Raw genomic sequence first — 27,855 nt, forward strand, 5'->3', positions numbered from 1 at the left:
ATGAAAGTCTGGGACATCTTAGCCCCCTGGCTGATCCTGGGACTGGCTGCAGAAATGGTGGCCAGCCAGGGCGGAAAATTTCCGATCAAACTCGAGAATGGTGGTTACTCTGACGTCCTGATCGCTATCGTCGAAGGCGTCCCGGAAGACCAGGCCTTGATCGAGAACATCAAGGTGTGTCTAACCAAAGATGACATTTGTGTTTGTGTGTGTGTGTGTGTGTGTGTGTGTGTGTGTGTGTATGTGTGTGTGTGTGTGTGTGTGTTTGTGTGTGTGTGTGTGTGTGTGTGTGTGTGTGTCTGTGTTTTTTTGTGTAAGTGTGCATTTGTACAGTATATGTTTAACAGTGTGTGTACATTTGCTGGTCGTGCACTTTGAGGAAGGTGAGTACTACTCGTATTCTTTTTTTTCGGATAAACGAAAATTATGTCATTTTTGTATGAAAGAAACTTCGAAATAACGAGCTTTGTTTTATAATCGGATTGTGTTATACTTATGTGCTATACTCACAGTGCGTTTGTGAACCTTTCACGTGCACTTAGTGATATTTTCTTTTTTCGTCTTTTTTTTTTTCGTTTTAACTGAATCGCGAAATATGAACAGTAGGACTTTAGTAGAACATTCTTTATGCAAAGTTCGTCTACTATTGCATTGAACAGGGTTTTTTAATGAAATCAGTACTTTTTTTGTGCTGATTGAGGGTAGGAGGAAAGAGGTATCTGTTTGTTTGTTTGTTTGTTTGTTTTTAATATCCTTGCGCCGCTTTCTCCGCGAAAATACCTATGAAGGTGTCAAACGATATTCACACCATCAGTATTATAATGGTTATAGTCATTTAACCAATTAGCTTGCCAAGGTTGGCCCCTAGACTGGCTGGAATGTCTTTTGAATCCCTGAGCTTTGCCGGAAACCTGAGGATAAGACTCATTTGGTGCTAATCAATTGAAATGCATCATTGACCAGTTATGTCATATTGAATGAACAATCAGTACGATGAGTGGAAGAATGATACGTTCCATGTAGAGACGCGGAATTTTAAACGAGTCGGTATATCGACTTTTATTTCTGATCCCAAACACTCCAAAACAAGTTAAATTTCTTGATGGACACCTTTGATATTATTTCAAGCAAATATGAAATGGTGCAAGACGGGTTCTCAAATGTTTTCAGTCAACAAAAAAAAGAAAGAAAAAAGGGATATCAAAATTCTACAGTCAGTCCCTAATTTTTACACTTACTTTGCCCTTTGGTCTTCTGTTCTTATCTTAAGACGAAAGGTCCTCGTGTGATTGATACAATGTATATATATATATATATATATATATATATATATATGTATATATATGAAATATTGCTTTCCAAATATACCGGTTGTGTTGTTTATGAAAACTCCGTCATATTTTCACCTGTCCGTGGGATTGAGTAGAGCGTACACAGGCCTCCTCTTTCATTCCTTTTCTCTTCCTTTTCTTTCTCCATTCTTCTTTGCTCCCCTTTCCTCGTTCTTCGTAGTCTAATAACTGCATATGCGGTTTTTTTTTTCATTTCTGTTATTTCTGTGCTTTGTTGTTTTGCGTGACAGCATGTAATCCTTCTCCTTTAGTCACATTTTCCTGGTACACACGGCCAAATAAGTAGTGTTGGTGCCATATATCATTGGTATGTTACAATACACTTCATTTGCATTCTAAAACAAGTACTATAGTACGCTTGTATTTAGCATCATACGTATCAATGTCCAAATCTACAATGGTACTCTTACATAGATAAACTCAGCATAGATACATCATATTGGTATGTTGATGTTGTTTGGGGGTTTTTTATCTTTTGAGTGTTCCACGTCCTGTAAGCTTAGTTTTATAGTGGAACTCTCTTTTCCATCTTATGTACATGGTTTCCTTTGTTTGTTTGTTTGTTTGTTTTTGGCTATAGTACCATTCGGGCATGTATTTTTTATATGTTCAATGAACTGTCCTTCCCATCTGGATGGAAGATGAATTTACACATGTAACGCTTTTTATCATTGTTTTTTTCTTTTGGAAATAAATAAACTGTGGAACTGATTTGACTAATCCTCCCACTGAGCACAGTGCGTATTCCCTATTTCTTGATTAAATTTCAGCTCAATTCAGCTTATATCCTCGGCGCGAACATGGTAACATGGCAATTACAGACTGTAATGAGCAGTGGTATTTGTATGAATTTGGTATGTTCCATTACAATTTGTCCAGAAACTCTCTAGCTCTCGGCTCTATCCATCGGTCAATCTCAATTCATGTTGGCATGTGTAGCCAAATAAAGCCTTAGGTACTGGTTTGGCGTTTCCGTGTCTCAAAGCTTTCATCTATCCGTTACACTTAAAGGGACCGTACAGTACTGGTTGAGGTGGGGATTTATCTTTGAACATTCCTAAGTGAGATAATGAAAAACCTCTTATGAAATATGAAAGAGCGTGTGATTTTAAAAAGGATTCAATGTTTATTTGATGAAAATTGATTTTCAAATGGCTGAGATATCCAAAAAAAAGTGATGATAATAAAAGGCGACAGACTACGCCTTTTATTATGATCTCTTTATTTCACCTTGTTTTCGGATATCTCAGTCATTTCAAAACCGAGTTTCATCAAATAAACTTTTGATACCCCTTAGAATTGCATGCTCTTTGACATCTCATGGAGTGGTTTCTGAATATCTTGCAAAACGTTAAGCTAAATCCTGAACTCGACCAGAACTGTACACACCCTTTAAGATAGGGGATCACCCCCTCTTCATCATATTCCTGTCTTCTACCTCCTTTCACCTTCTCTTGGCAACTCTGTGCTAATGTAGGAGATGTACACTTCGGCATCAGAACTTCTGTATAACGCCAGCAGACAACACGTGTATTGGAAAGAGATCAAGATCCTCGTTCCCCCGACGTGGTCTCCACAGGAGCACTACGGCGTCGCCAAAACGGAGACGTTGGAAACGGCTCACATCGCCGTGCACTCCGGGAGTCCTCGAGGCGACGAGCCGTACGTGGATAACCCTATCGGCTGCGGCCACCAGGGCATTCTGACTCACATCTCGCCAAAATTCATTTCTGACAAGCGTTATCGCGAGGAAAGATTTGGTCCTACAGGTAAATATTAAGTTGAGTCGTCCAGCTATATCTACCATACTTAGTGGATTACTACCGTATCATGGACTAATAAGTGCTGGAAAAGATGATGTCTGCCTGCTTCTGTTCAAGCCAATAAAAAAAAATAAAAAATCCGTTTAGAATATGCTCTCAAACCCCGAACAGGCAGTTTCTCCCTATGCATATTCAACTGTACCGGAGAACTACAACTGAAACCACATCCCCTTATACTATATACCTGTACACCACAGTCCCTGGTTTGAATATCTTAATTCAACGCTGGGGTCACCACACCCCATAGGAGAGCCATACGTTGCCTAGGCACCCTAACCAAAAGGGGTAGCCAACCTCGTCTTTCACTGTGACTTCATCCCTACACCGAGCATATCAGGGTTTTGGGAACACCTTCTAAAAGTAATGTCCCTACATTATCAGTCGCGCAATCAAACTCAGTCCCACAGCTATATCTGCCATACTCAGTGGATTATCATGGACTAATAAGTGCTGGAAGCACATTAAATCTGTAAGCAGTTCCCATGCGCAGGAGCTAAAATCGCCAACAGACGTGTGAGAAATCCACAAATTCAACCAAACTACACACAGTTCAGAATATGCCTCGTATAAGACTCCCCAAATTGACTTAGAATGTGTGTTGTAATGACGCGATGTATGACTTATAATTTGAAATGTTTGAAATTTGATTTGAAAGACAAATTTCATGTCATTTGAGAGCTTTGGAGAAGAATCTGTAAAACTACCCCACTTTTTCGCATCTATTGAGGGTACATGCTGACATCACATGATGAATAGAAGTAAGCAAATAAACACATCAATGACGTCATGATATTATGTAGGTCCTACATAACATACGACGGGATGTATTATCTGTATTTTATACAACGTCCAAGTAGATCCTTGTAATTTGATTGGAGGATTGTTGGTGACGTGGTGTTCAATAAGTACTCCATTCAACGCGCCGTGCAATTTTGGTTCTATTTTTGCGTGCAACTTGGTTCGATTTTTTCGTTCTATTCCACGGTTCGAGAAATTGTACGGTACGTACTGCGTGTACTGTGTGTTGCATATTGAGGATCGCATGCAACTAGCGCAGTCACGTGTGCGGTACATGCATGCGCGTACGGAGGCCTACGTAGTGCTAGTGTACGTGGGATGAGCGCTAGCTAGCTGTGACCTGTATCTACACTGATTGCACAAGCCAGAAAGAGAATCGCAGTGGATCCACTATGTAAGTATGGCTATATTTTTCATACATATAGACTTCTAGGCCTTCTTAGACCAAAAAGATCTACTTGGACGTTGTATAAATCAAATAGTGTATAGTCTTTACTCGTTACCATTGCACTCGTGACCATTCACTATTTGTATAATAAGCATCATGTTTTCTTCAAAACTTCTCCCTACAGAGAAAATCTTTGTTCTCGTCGTTGTTCACCGTGTTCTTCAGGAGACGAAGAAATTTAAAAAAAATGGCGTGAGGCACTAAGTCAATTGAGTGGGGTTATTTTATGCTGAGCAGGGTTCAATTTACATGTATAGAAATGTCAATACAATACAGATATAAACATAAAATAGGTTCACTCTACTTACATGTATATCTGTGCCAATTGTAGACAAGATAACTGTTCGGTTTGGGTGAAGATTATGCACGGGAATTTATACACATTTTCTGAATGAATTGGAATTCGGCAACAGAAAGAAAATTTGTGAAGATGTGTGTGCTGTCCTAGTGCAATGACAATAAGTACCACATTTTATTTGCACAGTTGGTAACGGTATAGAAGTCACCGTCATAACGTTAATGATCATGGTTTGAAGTGCTTTCAGGATTCCACATATCGTTGTCGACATCGGGTTTTTTTTCTTTCTATCTTTTTTGTTGTTCTGCAGAGAGCGTCCTGATAAGAATCTGGGCGTATTTTCGATGGGGCTTGTTCGAGGAACATTACGACGCTGCGCTTAGCGAAGACGGCGTTGAGCCGGCGTACGATGCCGGTGGCCGTTCTCTCGGGACGAGTTGTTCGGCGAACATAGAGGGCGAGATAATGTGGCCGGACTATACTCCATGCAACTATGGAGATGACAACAAAATGGGATATCCAACGGAGTGTCGCTTCGTCCCTATTGGCGGACAGACTGCTACGTCATCACTTCTCTTCGGAACCAAAGATTTTCATATTCCGACCGTGAGTTCACATCTCCCTAATCTCCTTGTATTTCGATGTTTTAGACCAAACGGTATCTCAATGGTCTAGTGAATGAAAAGCTGTATTTAAATGGTTATTTCAATGGTGAACCGTCAATAGTGAACTGTATTTCATTCATGCACCCAACAGGTAAACAGTCAGACAGTACATCAAAGGTAATTTATTGGTGAATGACATCCCATACATCGATTCAACTGGTATTTCAATGGTACCTTATTGGTGAATGGTGAATTGTAAATGGTATATTGTGTCTTCTCCTTGCACTCGACTGATATACAGTATTTCAGTGGTACTTAATTTACTGGTGGGTGGTCGGTGGCAGACAGTAAACTTCACTTATGGACTTGACTGGTAAATGGTAATATCAATTTGATGTGGAAGAATAGTCACCAAAGAATAGTAATCGTGTTCACAGCCGACTCTCAACTAACCAGCAAAAAGGCAGTAACTAACCCTCAGCATGCACGCACTTTACTCTATGTTGGCAGTATCTACACCGTTCCTTACCAGTAAAACACCCGTATTATACTCGTAGAATAGGGAAACGCGCGTCCGGCGCATAGGCATAGATCCACGGGCAACCTACGTACTTCAAGTGGGTTAAGGCCGTGTCACACCTTTCCGGGCAAGCCTTGCGTGCGACTTGCAAAGAAGAATTTTTACTACCCGGAGGTCCCCGGAATGAGCCGCACATGACAGTACCTAGCACGTATCTCACCCGTAGTCACCCGGAGGTGTGCACGCAAATCTTTTTACCCGCAACCATGTTTAGACAAGGATTTGGGCGAGTCAGTGCCTGTGCCTTACTTGCTGGATGCGTTCTACTTAAATTTTACTTGCGGGTATACTGTGTGACCTTTGTACTCAGTGAAGGAATTCCTCTGAAGGAATGACCGAAGTCCCACGGAATGTCATTATCTTGGCTGCGTACGGGGACTGCGAAGTACCTGCATGGGAACTGCCTGCGAAGTGCTGCCGCTAAGGGTCTCCTACTGGCGTTCTGCGTGGACCTCTCCGGGCATCCCCGCGACTCACCCGGAAAAAGTTTTGGTCATGCTCAAAACTTGGCTGCGGTTAAATCGGACTTGCGTGAGCACCTCCGGGCAAGTATAGGCGAGATACGGGCTAGGTGCGGACTAACTGCGGAGAGCTCCAGGGAGCAAATTTGTTTCCCCGCAAGTAAAGCCGCAAAACTTCCCCAGATACGGTATAACAAGGCCTTGAGCATGCTGAAAACTTGTTCCGAGTGAGTCGTGGGGTTCGCTCGCAGAGGTACACGCAGAACACCAGTAGGAGACTCTTACCGGCAGCACCTCGCAGGAGTTGGCTCTCACGCATGTCACACGGAATGCATGCAAGTAGAAGCTAAGTAGCACGCGTCTAGTAGGTAACAAACAAATGCGAAAATTGCAAACATTCTTTTTCGCCCGCGGAAAATCTTCTACGTGCTGAAAACTACCTCCTTGTCACAAGCCCGCGTAGCTTGCCCGGAAAGGTGTGACACGGCCTTTAACCGCCTGTGACAAGCTACGGGCCTCCTCACCCTCACCCGGAACAAGCTTTGAGAATGTTCAAAACTTAAAGCCCTGTCACACCTTTCCGGCAAGCTTCGCGGGCCTGTTGCGTGTATGGACTTTCCAGCACGCACTGCCACGCAGGCAATTTTCTGCTGGCGGACAAGGATTTGGGCGAGTTTCGCGTGCGTCTTACTGCTGGACATGTGCTACTTACGTTCTACTCACGTTGTAGTTACGGGTTGGCTGCATGGCAGTTGCCTGTGACGTGCTACCACTACGGCCCTACTACTGGTGTTCTACGTCGGCATCTGCGGGCAATCCCAGAGACTCACCCTGAACAAGTTTGAACATGCTCAAGGGCCCGTCACACTTTTCCGGGCAAGCCTTGATTGTGACTACCCGGTGGTTCCAGCAGATGGCCTGCACATGCAGTGACAGTACCTAGCACGCAACCGCCCGCAGTTGCGCACGTAAGTCCGATTGCCAGCAGAGGTCCACGCAGAACACCAGTATGAGGCCCGTAGCTGCCGCAGGGTCAGTTACTGCCTTTCTGCTGGTTAGATGAGAGTTGGCTCTGAACGTAATTATTATTCTTCGTGACTATTCTTCCACATCAAATTTGATATTACCATTTACCAGTCAAGTCCATGAGTGGAAGTATACTGTTTGCCATCGACCACCCACCAGTATGCTAGAAAATTCTCACAAGCAACAAGCCCGCGTAGCTTGCCCGGAAAGGTGTAACATGGCCTATGGCTGCGGATAAAAAAAGATTTGCGTGCGCACCTCCGGGTGACTGCGGGCGAGATATGTGCTATATATAGGTACTGACATGTGCGGGCCATCTGCGGGGATCTCCATGTAGCAAAAATTGCTCTCCGCAAAAAACATGCATGGCTTGCCCGGAAAGGTGTGACAGGGTCTTTAGCTGCCGGTAGATCGGACTTGCGTGCGCACCTAATTGCAACTACAGGAGAGAAACGTGCTAGGTACTGTCGGGGACTTCCGGGTAGAAAAAAGGTGTGACAGGCAGTCGAGCACGCAGAACACCAGAAGGAGGTCCGTAGCGGCAGCACCTCGCAGGCAACTCCCACGAAACTTACCCGTAACTAAAACGTGAGTATATAACGTAAGTTGTTGTTGTTGTTCGTTTTCCATCTGTGAAGATGGCTGGATAGCCCATATTCAGCTAAACTAAGCTGGTCTTCCATGGGGTCCAGTTGGTTGTTGGGTGGGACCACTTCACCGGGTTAGACACCCTGCTCTTTGCGATGAATGAATGAAGCGGGATCTTTTACGTGCATGAGCTGTGACTCTCTCATACACGGGACCTCCATTTTATGTCCTATCCGAGGGACAGAGTGTTTTGCCTCTTGCTAGAGGGGACGGTATGTTTACACACAACATTGCTCAGTCCAGACTCGGGTTCGAACCCGGGCCGCGTGATCGTGAGGCAGACGCGCTACCGACTGAGCCAACTCACCGCCCTTAAATAGCACGCGTCCAGCAGGTGAGACGCACGCGATACCCGCCCAAATCCTTGTCCGTCCGCAGAAAAATATCCTGGATCTATGGAAAATGATATGCATGACCATGACTATTGTGTGTGTGGTTATGATGATGTTACTGTGTCAATGATTTTGTCCTTTTTACTACATTAGATTAACGAATTTTGCGACGATGATCCAGAGAGCCCAAATTTCCACAACGCGGAGGCGTTAAATCTTCAAAACAAGCGATGCGGAAACCTCGCAGCCTGGACGGTGATGAGGGAAAAAACCAGCGATTTCGACAACGGTCCACAGGTGGTGACGAACACTACACCCATCTTTACCGTCATCCAAGCACCGCTGTCTCGCAGCGTCGTTCTCGTTCTCGACAAAAGTGGCAGCATGGGGGTGAGTGTGGCGCATTTCTATTGAGATTGATGGAAGATTAACGGAACGGATTAATCAATACATGAATACATCAATACTGACAAGATAAAGAAATAAAGAAATGGAACAAACTGATATGCCTATATGATTTATCCATTTATTCCTTCATGTATTCTTTCATTTATTTATCTATCTGTTATATTCATTCATTCGTGCAATGAACATAAATCAATCGATTAGATAGGAATAGATTGTGTGAGAGTTGTGTCATTTTCATACAGGAACTATTTAGAAGCTCATTACCAAAGAAAGAAAAAGAATAGATTCAATCATGGTTCTCCCAAACTACCTGAATAGTAAGTCATTTATAATAATATCTGATATGTTTGCATATTCGCATGGAAAAATGAAACGATGACGGCCGCCTGGAGAAACGCCTGCACGTTTAAGCCCCATTTACACTTCCACGGATTGCTCTATTAATTGATCATCATGAATCGTAATACGCTGTGTTCCGTCGTGCGACACCACGATTTTCCTGTCAATACCAGACAGGTGTGGATGCGATCCCAACTGGGTATCTACACGGATAAGTACGGCGTCTACACGGACAGACAAGGTAACAACGCGGACAACAGCGGAAATGTATATGGAACTAAAAAGGACATCATGGAAGAGCACGGAGATATGGATCCCTTCGCGGTCTTTTACACAGATATGTAAGTTTGTCTACAAGGATAATACCCGAAATGTTGATAGATGACTTGTGCTTGTTGGCGTTTATTTGATGATTATCCTTCTCGGGCGACATGTCTTCTGGGGGGTGTTTCATCAATTTAGTCAGAGCTGACAATTTTAGCAAAATCCTTGGTTTTGATTGGCTGGGATGCTCTGGTCACTGACTGCTACTATGGTGATTGTCAGCGCTGACAACTTTCATGAAACGGTACCCAGAACTAGTATGGCAAGCACATCAGAAAATCGACAACATGTTTCTGCTTGTCGACACCACAAAGGTAAAACTCTTTGTTTCAGAAGCTCTTACTTTGCAGCAGCATCATGGCAGCGAGGAGACAGATCTAGAGTGTGCGGGTCAAACCGTGGCTTCTCATGCAGGCGACCGACCATGCACTGGCGGACAGTTACGTTGAAGGTTGAACTGATAGGGGAAAATGTGGACAATTTCAAGAACTTTATGAGGGTGGACCCCTACACATTCATGAAATCCTCGCTTCAAAATGACACGTATAATTATCTGTGATCGCCACACGGCAATATTTCCCCCAAATATTCGTCCATATTGGCAAATACACGGAATTTCAATCCCGGATGAAGCCGATGCTAATACGGACGTGGCGATGTCTTCACGGAGTGTTCCGGAATGAATACAGAGACGACACGGTGTACATGTTGCCTTAGAGTACGGACTGATTTTCATACCTAAACTCCGGCTGTCTGGGATTAGTACAGTCTACTATGTCGAAATATTGGGTCCCGTGAGATTTTCTTGCCAAAATTGATTTTTTTTTTGGGCTTACTTGGTTAATTTGGGGGTGCTGAATCCAAAAAACTTTGGTTCCATTTTTTCCAACCACGTCTTCAGCCGCCATTTTGAATTTCAAAATGGCCGCCATAGCAAACTGTATTTTGACCCAATTCTCATAATGTGAGCATCATAGAAGGCTCATCTCTGGTTACAAGCAATGAATGTCTATGGTGGCTTACAGTGTACATTCTTTTAAAAACGCACACAAAGGGCCTATATACATTCTGTAATAATGGATTATTCGCATTGGCCGCCACTCTTGAAATTCAGGATGGATTTCGACCATATTTGGTGCTGTAAGATCATTAAACTGCAAACCCAAGCATGCTGGAACACTCATGTGTAAGTCAATCACTTCAGTGAATTGCGTAGGCGGGACTACTTCCTGTCCCGTGGGTACACTGCCATGTTGAAATGCAAAATGGCAGCCATGGGAAACATTCCTTTAAAAGCGTAGCGTTTTGTGAATGGGAAATCATGTGATTCTGACGTCAAAACAAATGACTTTCAAAATAACCCCTTAATAACTGTGTCTGAGTGACTAAATGCCCCGTTAAGACGATTTGGTTGTAGAGTTTACAATATTAGTCCTATATTCTAAAAATTTGTGGGATAGTCACTTTAGTAGATATAATGTCTTCTAGGCTCATTCCCTGCATGAGTTTTTGAAGTCACAGCACTTTAAGGCTGTACACGGGGAGGATTGGTTCTATAAAATTCTTCCAGAACAATGACTTTTGCATTTCCTTGGTGTAGGAAGCTCCAAGTATTTAATCTAACAGTTTATGGATACTCTCTGGAAATAGCTACAATGTAATATATCATATTTCCCTGTAGTAGAGGCACAAATCAGGTTGTGAGAGTTGACGAGGTTTGCTCTCTCGATGTGTTGTATCAAGACTCTACTAGGGTAAAGCGGGAGATTGTCCTAGTTGAAGTCATCCACGCCAAACTTCTGGAAGACATGGACTATGTCTTTTCACATTCTGCATGATTCCAGGTTCAGATACTTCTTGGTCCATCTGCTCTTTGAGACATCCTCAAATTTTCAACTTCAGCCAGGACCATGAAAGGCAGGAAAAAGCAGACCTTTATAGTTGTTGTTTTTTTCACAACGAACTGCAGAACATAATCTCTCAATAATGTCAATTGTACTTTTATCATTTTAATAATTTTCCAGTGATGGAGCAGACATCATGCAATGCAGTAAGTAAAGCAAACTTACAAGATCCAGCAGGAGAATTGAAATGTCAGTGTATACGTAATAATCATCAATATCTCTGATTTTCCCGTTGCTCTTGAAGTAGCATCTAATACATACAATGGAATGAGGCTATCTGTTTCCTCGTTGTGAGTGACGGGTGACAGCTCCCATGACATCTTTGATGAACCCTTTGTTTCTTTTCTTTCCGTGATGTGGTCTCTGTGTCAGATAGAAATGACTGCTCAGTATTTCAACTTTCAGGCCGATTATTTGGCTCAGTTTTGTGGATTTCTAAGGCATGGGTTTGAAAAATGAACCTTTGTTAGCGAGAATGAGAAGGCCATGAAATTATGAGATGAAGAGTGATTGTGGAATTACTTAGAACTTATACCTTCCGATAATTGTATCGTCCAGCAATGACTGGATAATGACAGGTCTATTAGACTGTAGAACCAGTAGAAATGTTTTGAGAAGTTGGTGATCCTCTTATGCTTAATGACTTTGGATCCAATCTTACATGGTGTATTTTGATTGCACGAGCTGAATGTCTGGCCTTTTCATACTATCCAAAATATATATATATATTTTCATTCTCTTAGATACGAATTCTTAGTACAGAAGATGAAAACTGCCCTTTTCATCTCTTTCTAGAATATCCCCCTTGCATGTTTCCGATAGCTGAATGCCAAACACCACATTCATCAGCTTCAAGGCAGTGACAATTTTTGAGATTACCCTCATGTGATGGTCTTCTAAATTGAGGAGGAATTCTGATGCATGCAAAGTGCCACAGAACTGAGCTATTATTGCTCCTTTGTTGTTTTAGAATCATAGGCTGTACAGCAGTAAGCATCTTGGAAATCTTAATAATTGAAGATGACCCACTCAAGGGCAATCAGGAAAGAGGCTACTCATTCCTTATTCATTCTGCATTATTCCAGAAATATATCTAGTGTCTAGCAAATCTAGTTTCAGTTTGTGGCCAACAAACACGCTTGTGAATGGGGTGCCTGGTAGGGTGACCGTGGCATTTCTTGCCATTGCGAGACTTTTCCTTGTTTGTCTTCAATCTCTCGAGGCAGCATCAAGTTTTTGAAAATCAATGGTTGCTTTTGTACAAATATTTTACTGACTGGAATTAAATGTAATCATGAACGAGTTCCAAGATGCAAAGTGATGTGTTCCCTGAGAGGCAAAAACAAACCGCTTTAGCGCGCAATTCGGGAACCGCATATACCCGCCTGGCTATATGGGATGTAACGCTTACATGCTTGCTTGCCCACATGTATGGGGCAGGGGTATGCCCCCCCCCCCCCCATGCTCAGTTTTTGCCCCTCAGCATGGCTTGATGACGTCATTGGAACCTCGACCTTACATTTTGAATTTATGGCGACCATTCTGAGAGATGGCTGTCATTTTGAATTGAGAGATGGCTGTCATTTTGCTTGAAATGGAAATGAATTCGGTCTAAATAGAACTATTCTGGCATATTCATCTAAGGCGCTTACAACAGTATTATATGTTTTCTATATAGCAGCCATCTTGAATTTCAATATGGTTACCTGTCTAATGATCCACAATTAGGAAACAGCTGTACTGGAACGTTGGACACCACAAGCATGCGCATTCTTGAAAATTTTATGCTTCTACAATAATTGCAACCTAGGATATGGGTAAAAAGGCTACGGCGGCCATTTTGAAATTCAAGATGGCAGCCTCCAAACTGGACAAAACAATGCACAATATTAGAAAAAGATATATCAGAGTGTCTGACATCACAACGAGGCATTTTGAACCAAATTTGAAGCTTCTACAAAGCTCACTCTATGAGATATGGGTCAATTTACAGTTTGCCATGGGGGCCATTTTGAAATTCAAGATGGCAGCCTACAAATTGTATCAAAACAATCCACAATATCAGAAAAAGATATATCAGAGTGTCTGACATCACACTCATGCATTTTGCTCCAAATTTGAAGCTTCAACACTGCTTACTTTATGAAATATGGGTCAAAATACAGTTTGCTATGGCGGCCATTTTGAAATTCAAAATGGCGGCTGAAGACGTGGTTGGAAAAAATGGAACTAAAGTTTGTTGGATTCAAATTCAAATTCAAATTCAGATTCAAATTTATTCCGTTTCTCGACAGTAAAAAAATAACATAACATACATCACTCTTCCTTCAGTGATAAGAATCGTACCAAAAAAAAAAAAAAAACCAAACAAGCAAAGTGAGTTTAACAGAGTAAAACAGTACTTGTATACTTGCAGTAAAGATACATTACAATGCCTGAAGTAAATTAAAGTAAAGTGGAATATCAACGTACACAAGGCGAAAAACGGAGGGACCCACTGAAAAGACGAAGCTTGTAGAGTGTGGGCCCCTCAGGAGAGAAAGAATCAGTGAAAATATTGGTAACAATTATCGGCATCAGGACAGCAACGAAAATGTCTGAAGCAACAACAGCGAAAATAGTTGTAACAGCAGAAAAAGAAAAACATAGAGAGGAAAAATGTTTAAAAACATTGACAAAATAGAAATAGAAATGGAAGCCCATAAAGAGTCAGACAGAAAAGGAAAAAACACAAAATGACAACATTAACATATAAACGGACATAAAACGACACTGGGACATCGACGAGGCTATAGTTAAACGCAAAAGACAGACTACGACAGGAAGTAAGACTAGCACAACGGAGATAACGATACACGAGGGCTGGACGATGGAAAACAAAAACAAGACAGAGACAAGACCAGACGGGAAAAAAAAATCCCTCATTATATAAGCGTATAGAGTGCAGATCCCGAAGAAAAATCCATCAACTGCATGACTAACTTAACCCAAAACTTTATTCACGAACTTGGCGGTGGTCAGCCAGTACGAGCGACAATGTGTAAACAACTATGCGGATTTTATGAAAGGGGTATCAAAATGAATAACGTGTAAAACTAATCCGATTCATGACAAATGTTATTGTAAAATCGCAAAAGAAAAGCTTTTAATTTCCGTTTAAATGAATACAAAGTGGGAGCTGTTTTTATATCGTGTTTCAGAGAATTCCAATAGTTTGGACCAGTGTAGATAAATGAATTTTTCCGTAAAATTGTTCGGAAAAAAAGGTAAATGAAATTCATTTGAACGTCGGGTGGGATAGGAGTGAAATGATTGGTTTTTAAGGAACATTGAATCAAAAATAGATGGAAGTGAACTGTTATTAAACATGTACATAAATTGACCTAAGTTGAATAAAAACAACTCATTTATTTTTAGTAACTTATTAGACGCAAACAGTAAATTTGTATGTGAACGTGTAGGAGAATGACAAATAATACGGAGGGCTTTTTTCTGCAGTAACAACACTCTATTCAAGAGGGTCTGATGAGTATTACCCCAAGCCAAAATTCCATAATTCAAATAAGGCACTGCCGCAGTATCAAAGTGGAGTATAACATGAGTAATGACTTTTGAGGAATATAAAATTTCAATCTGTTCAAAACACCTATATTACGTGAAATAATTTTACAGATATGATCAATATGTGTTTTCCAAGACAGTTTATTGTCAACAATTATACCAAGAAATTTAAAATCTAATACACTTTCTAAATTAATATCATCTAAAACTATGTTAGAATTTAATACCTCGACAGTATTACTGAAAAGCATATATTTTGTTTTTTGAACATTCAATGATAATTTATTAGCCCTGACCCAATTAGTAACTTTTAACAGTTCTGTGTTAACTTTTTGGACTAAAATATCAACATCATTGTGAGCAAAAATAACAGTGGTATCATCTGCAAAATGAATAAAAGAAGGAATTTCAGAAACAGAAGAAAAGTCATTGATATATACTATGAATAACAACGGTCCTAAAAGACTTCCCTGTGGAACACCACACTTGACATCTCTTATAACTGAATTATTATCTTTAATAGTAACAAACTGTTTCCTATTACCTAAGTAACTCCTAAACCACTCCAAGGCCTTCCCACGTATTCCATAGTGCGATAACTTATAAAGTAAAATGTTATGATTGACTGTATCGAAGGCCTTGGAGAAGTCCAAAAAAAAATACTAATTAAATGAGCGTGGTTGTCAATTGCGTTAACCACGTTATCAACGAAATGAAGAATTGCATGAATAGTGCTATGTTTTTCTCGAAATCCAAACTGAGACTTTGTAAAAATTTTATGCAAATTAAAAAATATGATAATTCTAATATAAATTATTTTTTCTAATACTTTAGACAATGAAGATAATGAAGAAATTGGGCGATAATTACTGATATCCAGTTTGTCACCCTTCTTATATATTGGTATTACTTTCGCCAATTTCATTTTATCAGGAAATATACCATGAGAAATTGATAAATTAAAGATAAGAGTCAAAGGGTCTGCAATTGCAAATATGACTCCTTTAAGAATACAATTATCAATACCATCATAACCGGAACTGCGCTTATTTTTAGCAGAAGAAACAATATCAATAATTTCATACCTATTCGTTGGAATAAAAAAACAGAATTTGGGTTACATTGACCTAAAAATTCAGTAAAATTGTGTTTTGTGGCCGGTATATCTTGAGCAAGCGATTCACCTATCTGAGAAAAATAGGAGTTAAAAACATTGGCAATATCAACAGAATTGTTAATCAAATTATCATCCGATTTAATTTGATCAATCTCTACTTTTTTGCTCTGTATATTCATCGCCCGGTTTAAAACTTTCCAGGTATTTTTGATATTAAACTGAAATTTTGACAACTGTCGTGAGTAATAATTTTTCTTCTCAAAACGTAAAATTCTGATTTGTGTATTTTCATAAGATGTGTATTTCCTTTTCGATTGATCAGTATTTTCCATTTTGTATTTATAATATAAACGATTTTTTTCTGTTAATTGAGCGAAGAATTGATTTAGTTATCCACGGTAACCTAGGAGTCTTCTTATAATCCATTCTTTTCTTTTGTTTAGGAATTATATCATCCAAAAAACAATTCAAAATATTCATAAAATTGTCAAAAGACAAATTAACATCGTCACTGTCATATACTCGTGACCAAACTGCATTATCAAGAGCGGCATCAAGACTGGCCAACTTTTCAGGGGACACTCTACGTTTAAATAAAGGAAATGAAGATTTGGAGTCATTAAAAAGCGTTCTCAAAGTAAAGTAAGTCATTATTGGAAAATGATTCGTTATATCTGAAAGAATTATAAAAGAGTCAGGGAGGGGTAAAACATTACAAAACATATTATCAATGAGAGTAGCCGAATGATCTGTAACCCGAGTCGGTTTGGAAATGAGGGGCAGAAAGGAAGAAGACAAAAGCGTTTCGAGAAACTCACTTGAAGAATGATCATTTCCTGATTTCAACAAATCAATGTTGTAATCGCCAAGTAAAAAACAGTCCTTGTTTAGAATTACTGGATTTTTTGCCAAATCTGAAATATAAGTAAAAAAATCTACAATATTTGAATTGGGAGGTCTATATATAATTCCAACTACCACATTCTTACATCCTGAAATACTAAGTTCAATGAAAAGAGATTCAACAGTGCTATCCATTCTGCAGATATCGCTGTGAATAACACATTTAAAAGAACTTGAGACATAAAACGCAACGCCACCTCCACTCCTGTCAGATCTATGATTAACATACATATTATATCCGTCGATAGCAAAAGAGTTTTCAGACGACGCGGTTAGCCAAGTTTCACTCAGACCAATGACAGAGCATGATTGAGTGTGATCAGATTCTAATAAAAACTGTAACTCATCAAAATGCTTATTTAAACTCCTTATGTTTAGATGCAGCAAAGAAAACGTGTCTTTAGAAAAACTATGATACATATCTTTACATTCATTAACGGTTATATAATTACATAGCGGGTTCTGAATTGAATCATCAAAATCATAAGTAAATTCAGGAGCTGATGAATTCAAATTATCGGCTGCGAAATTATCATAGGGAGTTGCATGTGTAACTGGTACTCCATCAACTAAATCAGATTCGGATTTTGTGTGTCTAAATAATTCAAAAATAGGAGGCCTATCATCATTCGACATAGAATGAAAGGGTGCATTTACGAAATCAGCCATAGTAAATAATGATATGGTCTGAAATAGAATTCTGAGTTACCAGCAAAAGTCTGAAGAGGAAGCGTGCGATAGAAAAGGAAAGCGGCCAGCAGGCAACGTGTGACAAAGCACGTGAACAATTCGATACACGTATATAGCAATGTGCAATGCTGGCGTAGGAGTCTTGATGTAGGGATGATCGCTTCGAGGAAGGTGGAGTGGGAGTAAGAAAAAGCAGAATGGGTTGAACGAGAGAGGCCAATAATGGCGAGGGAGACAAACACAGAACATATAGAACAAGTTAACGAAGATACATGTACAACGAGTGTCTGGGTGGGCATCCAAACTGAAAGCAAAAGACATATATATATAGAAAAAGTTGGGCTGAAAATAATGAAAGAAAAGGAAGCAAATAACAAAACTCAACTGTTGGAATGAAAGAACATATCCGCCTCGACATCATTATCATGTATAACATGTACAAAACAATTACAGAGCCGAGCTAAACTGTTGCTGTCACCGAGCCGTGCATCTCTTCCGGGGAATGAGTTGATTACGTAAATTGAGTATGTAAATTGATTACGTAAATTGAGTATTCAGCACCTCCAAATTGACAAAGTTAGCCAAAAAAAAAAACATCAATTTTGGCACAAAAATCTCACGGGATTACATAGTAGCGTGTACTAGATGAAAAATTAAGCAAACTTTTTTTTTTTTCCACGAACCTTCCGTTACGTCTTTAGGGTCATGCCGGAAACATGATCACTGAACGACGATCCGTGATGATCGGTAATGCGAAACCTGAAAGTGCGATACTACTTTATATACGTCGTTCCATTCGACCACCACAGCCAATTTGCCCAAAACGTAGTACGCCGTGGGTAGATGAGATATTCTCCTGTTTTCCCCACCGTATTCTAGTCTTGTTCGTTCTATAGTCCTCGCTACGGTGAACATGTAGCTATCAGACGCCGTCGTCACACGGCGCGGCGTCTTGTCAGCCTGGACTACGCAATATTTTCCGTCGCGTCTTACTACGGACATCCTCCCAGATTTTTTTTTTTTTTTTTTTTTTTTTTTGCTGCCTGTTACATGCCATCTCGTTTTGTTGCGTTCATCCCGTTTTATTACGGCCTACAATGTGTTTCAATATAGCAGCGGGACTACCGGCAATTTTTTGATAGTTTAAAAATCTGACACAGCATCCATGGCAGTCACGGCATGTCGCGACGTCGTCTACCTCTGCCGTCCCGTCCAGTTTTGTCCACGATGGCCTGAAGCGTGACTGCTGTGGCAGCCAGGAACATGGTGTAAACGTAGCATAAAATGGGCTTCAAGTAGCTAGGTTACCATCATTCCAGGGCCGGCGGAGCGTTTTCCAAAGTGAGTGGGGGCCCACTTCCGGGTTTCGTGAGCTAACAAGCCAAAAAACAAACTAACAAAAAAAAAAAGATGGGGGGGGGGGGGGGCGAGCCCCCTCCCCCTTTCGCCGGCCATGCATTCTAAATCACTGTGCGTCATTGATTGATTGTGTGTGTGTGTGTGTGTGTGTGTGTGTGTGTGTGTGTTTGATTTTCTTTGGCGATGTATTCAATGATATAGAATGAAGTTCAAATGAATAATGATTAAGAAAAGCATTCACCTGAATTGCTCTTTCCGTTCTCTATCCATATGCGGCAGGGGAATGATAAACTCAACAAAGTGAAATCAGCATCAACCGAATACATTCGAAATATCATTCCGCTCAAAAGTCAACTGGGTATCGTGTACTTCAGCAGCAGCGCTACTGCTAGCGCTCAACTCACACCAATCGTCGACGACCAAACGCGGGACAACCTTGTGAATTCACTGCCCTCGTACAGTGGGGGCGGTACATCGATCAGCAATGGAATACGCAAGGGTATTGAGGTATTAACCAAAATTAATCTTCTCTGCCCAAATCATTATAATGGACATTGAATGTCTCTATAATACAATTGTAATATGTATTATGTCTCTGCAATGGATGTATGTTACATAATGCACTGCGATAGACGCTGCATAAAACCAAGTAGGCCTACTTGTAAAACTTCGAGAAAATGTAATAATCAAAATCAACCAATAAAAGCATTATAAAGTCAGCGCATGTCCATTAATAAAAAATGCTTACATTCTCTTATGAAACCTACAAGGTACTAGGTAAGTATTCTCCTGGCGGCTACCTTCTGATTCTCAGCGACGGCTTAGATAGCAACTTTGTGGAAAACAACAGGCAGTTAATCAAATCGTCTGGAGTTATCATCGATGTCATCATGATTAGTGGCTCTTCATCAAACGATATGAGGCTGCTAGCCGAGATGACGCTCGGAGATTTCTATTACTGTGCCGATACTGGCAGCGGGAACTGTCTTATTCAAGCCTTTCAGAGCACCATCACCAACCGCCCAAATGTCGCTGGACAAACCACCCCTGTGCAGGTAGGCCCTTTTTTACTGAATGCATGCATGGGAGGTTACTTTCTTTCTTATTTAATAGACAGATTATTGATTCAAACCGAGCATGCATGCATAGCTCCAAACTCCAAACGTGACTCTCATTTACAAGCCAAACTTTGAAGCGAGCTGTCTACCGCTTGAAATCACTTGATATGTAAGACGTTCACTGTACAATCGTCCTGGGGGAGGGGGGGGGGGGGCAAAATTCACCATGAAACTGAATATCCCTTTTGATATGTTTAATTGATATAGATATACAGCTCTGACGTCCAGATCCAGCAGAACGTCGACCAGGAGATCGTTCCCCTTGTCATCGACAACGCACTGGGCAACAACACGGTGTTCACAGTTACGTGGACAGGGAGTAACCCAGTAACGGCAGTAGTGACCGGATGGGAGGGCACTAGGATTGACCACAATGATCGAAGATATCACGCCGACAACGCAAACCACATCATTTCAGTCAAACTGCCATCCGCTGAGGTACGTACACCGTGCAATGGGAGTGGTATAAATGCCCATCCAGCCCTAGAGATTCCAATCTCGTGAAGATACCTTGGGTTGCATGATTGTGCAGTGGATCAGGCTAGGCATGGGGTGGGGGAGTGAAACAGAATTCATTTATCTAAAACCTCAAAGTCGAGCGTCAAAAGATATCGAGGTTTTGATTTTCATCGGGTCAGATGATTATCTGATATCAGCCATTGACGGCAAGGCTGGGTATCATGTAACGAGTTTCTGACAGTGCGATGTTGTATAGAACCAGGATCAATGCAAGCAGTAATCTTGAATATCCATGCTACCCCTTTGAAATTAAAGAGCATACAAACGAAAAAATGCAAATCAAAACAGAAGAACACAGAAGGAAAGAAAAAACACAAAAGACATCCCAGGAAATTCTTTAAAGAATAACAGGTCGGTAGTATACAGCTCCAAAATATAACTCCAGGAATTAGGATAGCATTGACAAAAGTTCCATTCCCTTTTCATACATTTTTGATTTAAAAAAAAAGGTGAAAGTTATCCCACCAAATTTGTAATTTTCTGGGAGCGCGTTTATACAGATTAGTGAATGGCTGCTGACATTTTGACTAAGCTTTCATATCTATACAAATTAAAACCTTTTTGATTGAGCTGCGACTGCAATTTCGATGTACATAGTGTAATCAATGAATGATTTTGTTCACCGCTTTTACATTTTCTCGGTTTTGTCCCCTGTAATCATGTTAATCTGAATACACATGTGTTTCCTTCTAGCCTGGTCCGTGGAATGTGACAATTGTAAATTCTCAATCGTACAGCCCGGCTTCTGCAAGTGTTGCGGTGACGTCTAAGCCAGCCTCAAACGAATATTCACCTGTCACAGTGACAGTCATACTTGGTTCTACGGTGAGGAACTGATTAATCGAAGGTGTTTCAATTTTTTGTTCAGTCGCGTACAAACTGATAAAGGACAGTCATCCTATGTCTAACATGACATAAAAAGTGCATTCCCTTCATGCGAAAAAGAACAAAATAATAATGTTATAACAAAAGCTCTTTGTTTTGAAAGTTGTGAAGACTATTGATATAGCAATTCTGGGAACATAGACAATATTTTCTCTTATGGGGAAGCAGTTTCTTAAGCATCTATTTCTCCAGGTAACCAAAAACTTAACATTCTATTCCGAGACTTCTCGAGACCAGGGATATCCAAGCACAAATTGATTAGCTACTGTAAATAAAACGGTCTCGAGCAAGCACAAGTCAAAAGAAGCGGAAAAAAGTAAAAACAGTTCTTAACTTTAGCAGGACCATGACAAACATATTCACACCTAATTCTGCAACATACTAAAGTGATGATATGTTTCACAAAGTATAGCGATATATCGCTGAGGTTTCTAAAAAGCAACTATGCCATTTTTGTAAGCATTATAAAGAAGTAGAAATAATATTGTAAGTAAAATGTAAAAATAAAAGAAATACTAAAAACCCCAACTTTGATTGCATTCAAGTGTGTGTACCTACCGTTATATCGAACACGGTTATAACAAATTTAAGCTACAATGAAGTAAAAATTCAGGTCCCAAAATCATCACGTGTATATCTCTATATTCTTTATTTGTTCGGTTGTAACGAAAATTTGATATAACAAAAGAAAACTGCTGGTCCCGAGGACTTCGTTATAATGAGAGTCGCCTGTACCATATAAAATGCAAAAAGGCGACTATATTTTGCGATTTTACAATGCATGTCAAATCAGAATGGATCATGTAAACTTTTCCGTTTCTAACAGAGTGCTGTTATGTCTTTTTTTTTGTCTGTGTGTTCTGTTTTGATTTTTACCACAGACAGTCGACTTTTCGACTACACCAGCACTGGCAATCTACGCCCAGGTTCAGCAGGGTTACAAATCCGTGATCGATGCTGACGTCGAAGCGATCATCACTGATGAACAAGGAACTAAGACATCTATCTCACTGCTCGACAACGGTTCAGGTATGACGGGAAGGCCCACCTATTTTCATATACCCTATTTGAGATGCTAATCTTAGGATGATTTCTGATGCTGTAAAAGAGAGAACAGAAATTCATCATAATAGATATATGACAAGGATAATTATGTAGCGTGGTGATGACGTCAGAGTGACATAAAGACTAAAGGTGTTTTGGGTTTGTTTGTTTTTAATCAAGAAACCTTCGAGCCATCTATTCCCTGAACATGGACCTATATTGGCATTAATAAAAACACACAAAAACACACACTAAATACTCCTGATGATGTGCAAGATTTTGAAAATTAAGTGCAGTCTCTTTTTGAACATTGTTTCAAGTTTCTTTATTTCACCAAGCAAAGAAGATATAAAAACAAACAAACACATACAACAACATTAGAATACAATTACAAAATATCAGTTAAACAGTGTAAAAGGAATTGCTGTGGTAGGCAGCAGCCAGAAAGGAAATGTCCCTTATTTTCGGCTGACCTAAAAACATACGTTAAATTTCTGTTACCAATGTGTTCGAAGCAAGTAAAACATAAGAACAAGACAAGACTAAGACATAACAATCAACACACAAAGACAATAACAAACACCTGATGTCTCAAAACGTAAAGGGTAAAAACTGATACTCTAACTTAAATGAATTTGGTTGTAATTATTGAAGAGAATTTCTTTATAACCAGACTTATATATATTCAATGAGTTAGCATTGCGTATTTCAAAGGGGAGAGAATTCCACAGAATAGGACCACTGTAAAGAATAGATCGTTGATAAAAAGATGTACGAGATAGAGGTAGGTGAAAATCACTCGCGGTTCGAGTATTGTAATTATGAATTTGATTATTGTATGTGAAAAAGTCCAAAAGAGTTTTTGGTAATATAAAGTTCTTACATAAATACATAAAAATCCCCACTTGGTATTTATACATATCATTCAATTGCAATATTTTCAGGGATAAAAAGAGTGGTGGGGTATGGGCAAGATAAGAGGCATGGGCAATGATTCGTATTGCACGTTTTTGAAGTAGTAATAGTCTTTGAATATGACATTCATGAGCATTACCCCAAACAATTATTCCATAATACAAATAAGGTAAAATTATAGCACTATAAATTGATTTCAAAACAGAATTCGGGAGAAAACTAAGTTTGTACATTACACCAATATTTTTTGATAATTTATTACAAATATAATTAATATGATTTGACCAATTCAACTTATTGTCTACAAAAACTCCAAGAAATTTCAGTGAGGAAACTTGCATGATTTGAGAACCACACATATTAATAGATACAGTATCAATGTTAATTTTTTTCTATGTAAATATCATAAAATTAGTTTTTGATATATTGATTAATAATTTGTTCATTCGCACCCAACTTGTAACATATTGCAATTCCTTATTAAAAACCTCTTGTAAAGAATCCATATTATCATGAGCACCTGCCATTCCTTTTGTACCTATTCATAGGATCGGACTTAATGAGGGCAGATGGAGTATTCTCTGCGTACTTCTTACAGTTTACCTCCAACGGAAGATACAACGTGAAAGTCAATGTAGTCGGATACGAATCGGCAGAAACCGGAGACACCATTGGGATAGGTTAGTTATATTACATTAGTTACATTACATGGGTGTACTTTTGCAATCATATAGAATTCACAGTATTTGAAATCAGACCTTGCTCAATTAAGGCCTATAACGCATTACAAAAATTATGTAAAAAAAAAACAGAAAATAAAAATCAATCAACTTACAGCACCACAGTTGTATTTGTGAAGCAGTGTAAATTGATTATTTTTATTACGGACACAATCATAACGTGGTGGAAACAAATCAAACAATATCAACCTTCATGGTATGTCTCCCTTTCGGTCGTTATTCTGTTCTCCCCTTTACCCATTTTATATAGGGGCCTATTATAGCAATTCGCTCCTATTCGGTCCTTCGCTTTAGAGGGGCATTCCAGACGATTTTCATAATTTCACATTATGTAGTACATAAATCGACAGCTCCATGTATAGATTCGTGGAATTTATTGTGGTTCTTGAGCAGAGAAACAAATTAACTGAAAATCTTAAACAAATTACACTGAACAGTGTTGATGACATCAGAGCCTCACATATTTCAGAAATGTAGCAGTGGAATTCCATTACAATACCGCTTGCTCAACAAGTTCAATTGTGGAGAATCTATGCATGCCTTCTTCTTTTGTTCTGCTCCCTTGAGCCCCAACTCATGCATTGTTATAGTGAGGCCGTCATGTCATCATCCTTGTACATTTCAATTCGTTATAGATTTTGAAAACATTCTCATTCCTCATCCCAAAGATAAATTCTGAAACTATGTACTCAGTTTAACTAATTTATAGTAGTTCAAATGTAAAAGTCTGAAAATCGTTCGGAGGTCCCCTTTAAGGGGAAGCTGCACCTTGTTAGACCTAACAAAATGTAACCTCCAGCTCAGACAGTCATATCAATGCATGGATGATGATCTGGGTGTATAATGACTGCAGGTCATGTAACCTCGTCGGTACCGCGTCTTCTTCACGATGCAAATGACTCCGGTTCGATTCCCATTGAATCTATCTCAGGAATGTTGCGTTTTATCATGCCGTCCCCTCTAGGAAGAGGCACAAACACTCTCTCCCTCCTGTGGAAGTCCTGTGTGTAAGGGAATCACTCCTCATGCACGTAAAAGATCCCACCATTATTCTTTCATCGCAAAGAGCAAGGAACAAGCCCGGTAATGTGTTCCACCCACATAACATACCCACACCAGAAAACGGGAAAATGATGCTAACCCCTCCTGGTTACCCCAAGGTTCATTTCATTTAATTGTATTTTAACTTCATTCCATATCCGACAAAAGTGTAGAGTGCATTATGACATTTGCATATACAAAATTGTAGAGTTCAATGTGACTTTTACAATAACAAGCGATAACGGTATCACCCAGGCACATTGCGATATACGAAGGAGAAGGAGATATTGACAGTAATTAGTCAAAACCGTTTTCATTATGCCCCTACCGTATAGACGCCGTTTTGCTCTCTTTGTCATGTTTGTACTTACTAGCAAAACGAGATGTCACACCGGTAGAGGAAGAAGCAGTGCCGTCCTTTATGCGCACTGCATCTGGCGGGCTGTTCGAAGTGGAGAACTTCATTGACCAGTCCACCGCCCCTGACGGCATAGCGCCCTCTAGAATCCATGATCTTACCTACACGTCTTTCTCCTACGCCAACAGCACCATTTCTCTGACTTGGACTGCTGTAGGGGACGACCTCGATCAAGGGACAGGTAAGGAACACTGACCATCCTCAGTATGATAAATGGTCTTAAAGTGTTATAGAAGCCTCTTCAGCAGTGATAGCGCTGCTCTTCAAGAGGATTATGTCATGAGGGTGGGGGGGGGGGGGGGGCAGCATGACACTTGATCAAAAGTGGGCGCGCTGTGGCATAGTGGATACGACTCCCGACTTCCAGTCGGAGGACCCGCGAGTTCGATTCCCGCCCAGTGCTTACGTCCTAGGACAAGATGTTTTACCCACCATGTCCCTCTCGACCCAGGTGTATAAATGGGTACTTGGCAACACTAGGGTAATAATAATGGCAGGTCCCTGTGGTAAAACAGTGGCAAAACTGAAGATGCTACCCAGGATAAAGAGGACCTGATTATTATTATTATATATTATTATCAGGACATTCTGAGATCGAGACGCTGCCGGTTGAATAGGTGCCTACATCCTTCAACAAGACGTTTCATCCAATGTGACCCTCTCGACCGAGATGCATCAATCAGTACACTACAATGCATGTCAAAGTACATTGACTTGGACTATCGAGAAAGGCTACCCCGAGTAGGTCCTAAATTAGACCAAAAATCAGGAGTGGCAGTCATTGCAGTGTCGGTACTTTATTTCAGTTTGCTAGGTCATACTGTAGTTTGACTCAGTAAAAAGTGTAGTACCCTTTTGAATTGGCACTGCATGACGATTCTTCGGAAGAATGCATGGATGTTATTGTTTTATTGATAAAATAACAACCCCCCCCCCTTTTTTTTTTCTTTCTCATATTCCAGCAAGCAGCTACGAGCTCCGTTACACAACCACCTTCTCCGTGATCCAAAACAATTTCACCATGGCACAAAGCGTCTTCGAGAACCAAACCACAGTTGGTAATCTGTCGTCGATTGCCCCCGCCGGAAATACTGAGTCGATCACGATCGAGCTTCCGGCTCGTGGGATGGACATCGTCTACTACTTCGCAATCAGAGCGTGGGATGAGGCGGATAACGTTGGAGATAAATCCAACATCGCATCCATCTCCATTCGGTACATACCAGACCCCACTCCACAACAACCCACCCATCAAACTGGAAATCCCACTCGACAACAACCTACCCAAACTGAACCACTGAACATCGAAACGACTTCCGAAGGTGAGACCCAGACTACAGAACATCCTCCGACGTCGGAGCCTCCAAACATGGACCCTCATGGTAGGGTTCATGCTCCAAATATCGCTCTCATCGTCGGTTGTTCCTGTGCCCTCGGTGTCGTGGTCTTGGCCGCCGCGGTGGCTGTGGCGTGGTGGTGCAGCTCGAAGTCCATCAAAAAAGCCAACGCAAAATCAACTAAAGTGCACATACACGAGGCAAATAAGATACAATATGTCAACAATGCTTACTCATTTGAATAAGCATCTCGATAAGAGAAAAAGAGAGGGATGGGGGTGAAGGGAGTCAGAATTAAGGGACATTACAATGAAAGCAAGAGATCATTAAGCAAAGAGATGAGTTTTCTTCAATTTTTCTCCCTCTACAAATGAAATTTGTAAGATCGCAACACTGCAGATGTATAATCTTAACAAATATGTCGGAAAAGGGGGAATCATTGGAATCGAACCTGACATAAATTATTGTTTTCCCGGCAGCGACACTGCCGCTAATCTATCCCTGGTTGCCGGCAATGACTGCACGAAGAACTTGGAACATTGCCCAACTGCCCAAGCTCCGAAATTCCGACATCTTTGTTAAATATAGATCAGCAGGTACGATCTTACAATTTTTTTTATTTGTAGAGGTCGGGACATTATAGTATTGTCTACAACGGAGAACCACCTTTAAACGATAACTATCCCCCACTTCAACAGCAGTGTCGCTCCACTTGATGATCTTCCATAAAAGATTAAATAAATTAGATTTCAGCGAGCAAAAAGACAGAATTATCATTTGAAATAGATGCATGGAATTTTCAGATCAAACAATATACATGTATGTGAAATGATGGCATTCAGTCTGAATTGTGGCAGTTATA

General features: G+C 40.3%; 1 protein-coding gene across 1 annotated transcript; it reads left to right on the forward strand.

Moving 5' to 3' along the window:
- LOC139714438 (calcium-activated chloride channel regulator 1-like) lies at nt 1-27,238 on the forward strand. Its single transcript, XM_071626144.1, has 13 exons — nt 1-174; nt 2,830-3,121; nt 5,030-5,325; nt 8,525-8,761; nt 9,296-9,459; nt 19,327-19,483; nt 19,747-20,031; nt 20,302-20,532; nt 21,307-21,438; nt 22,380-22,527; nt 24,006-24,137; nt 25,613-25,837; nt 26,619-27,238. The coding sequence occupies exons 1-13, from the start codon at nt 1-3 to the stop codon at nt 27,236-27,238; spliced, it is 3,093 nt and encodes a 1,030-aa protein (XP_071482245.1).
- The last annotated feature ends 617 nt before the right edge of the window (nt 27,239-27,855 follow it).

The sequence above is a fragment of the Diadema antillarum genome, unplaced genomic scaffold (genome assembly GCF_040938485.1).
Source record: "Diadema antillarum isolate AM-2024a unplaced genomic scaffold, OU_Dant_1.0 seq00002270_RagTag, whole genome shotgun sequence".
Classification (NCBI taxonomy): domain Eukaryota; kingdom Metazoa; phylum Echinodermata; class Echinoidea; order Diadematoida; family Diadematidae; genus Diadema; species Diadema antillarum.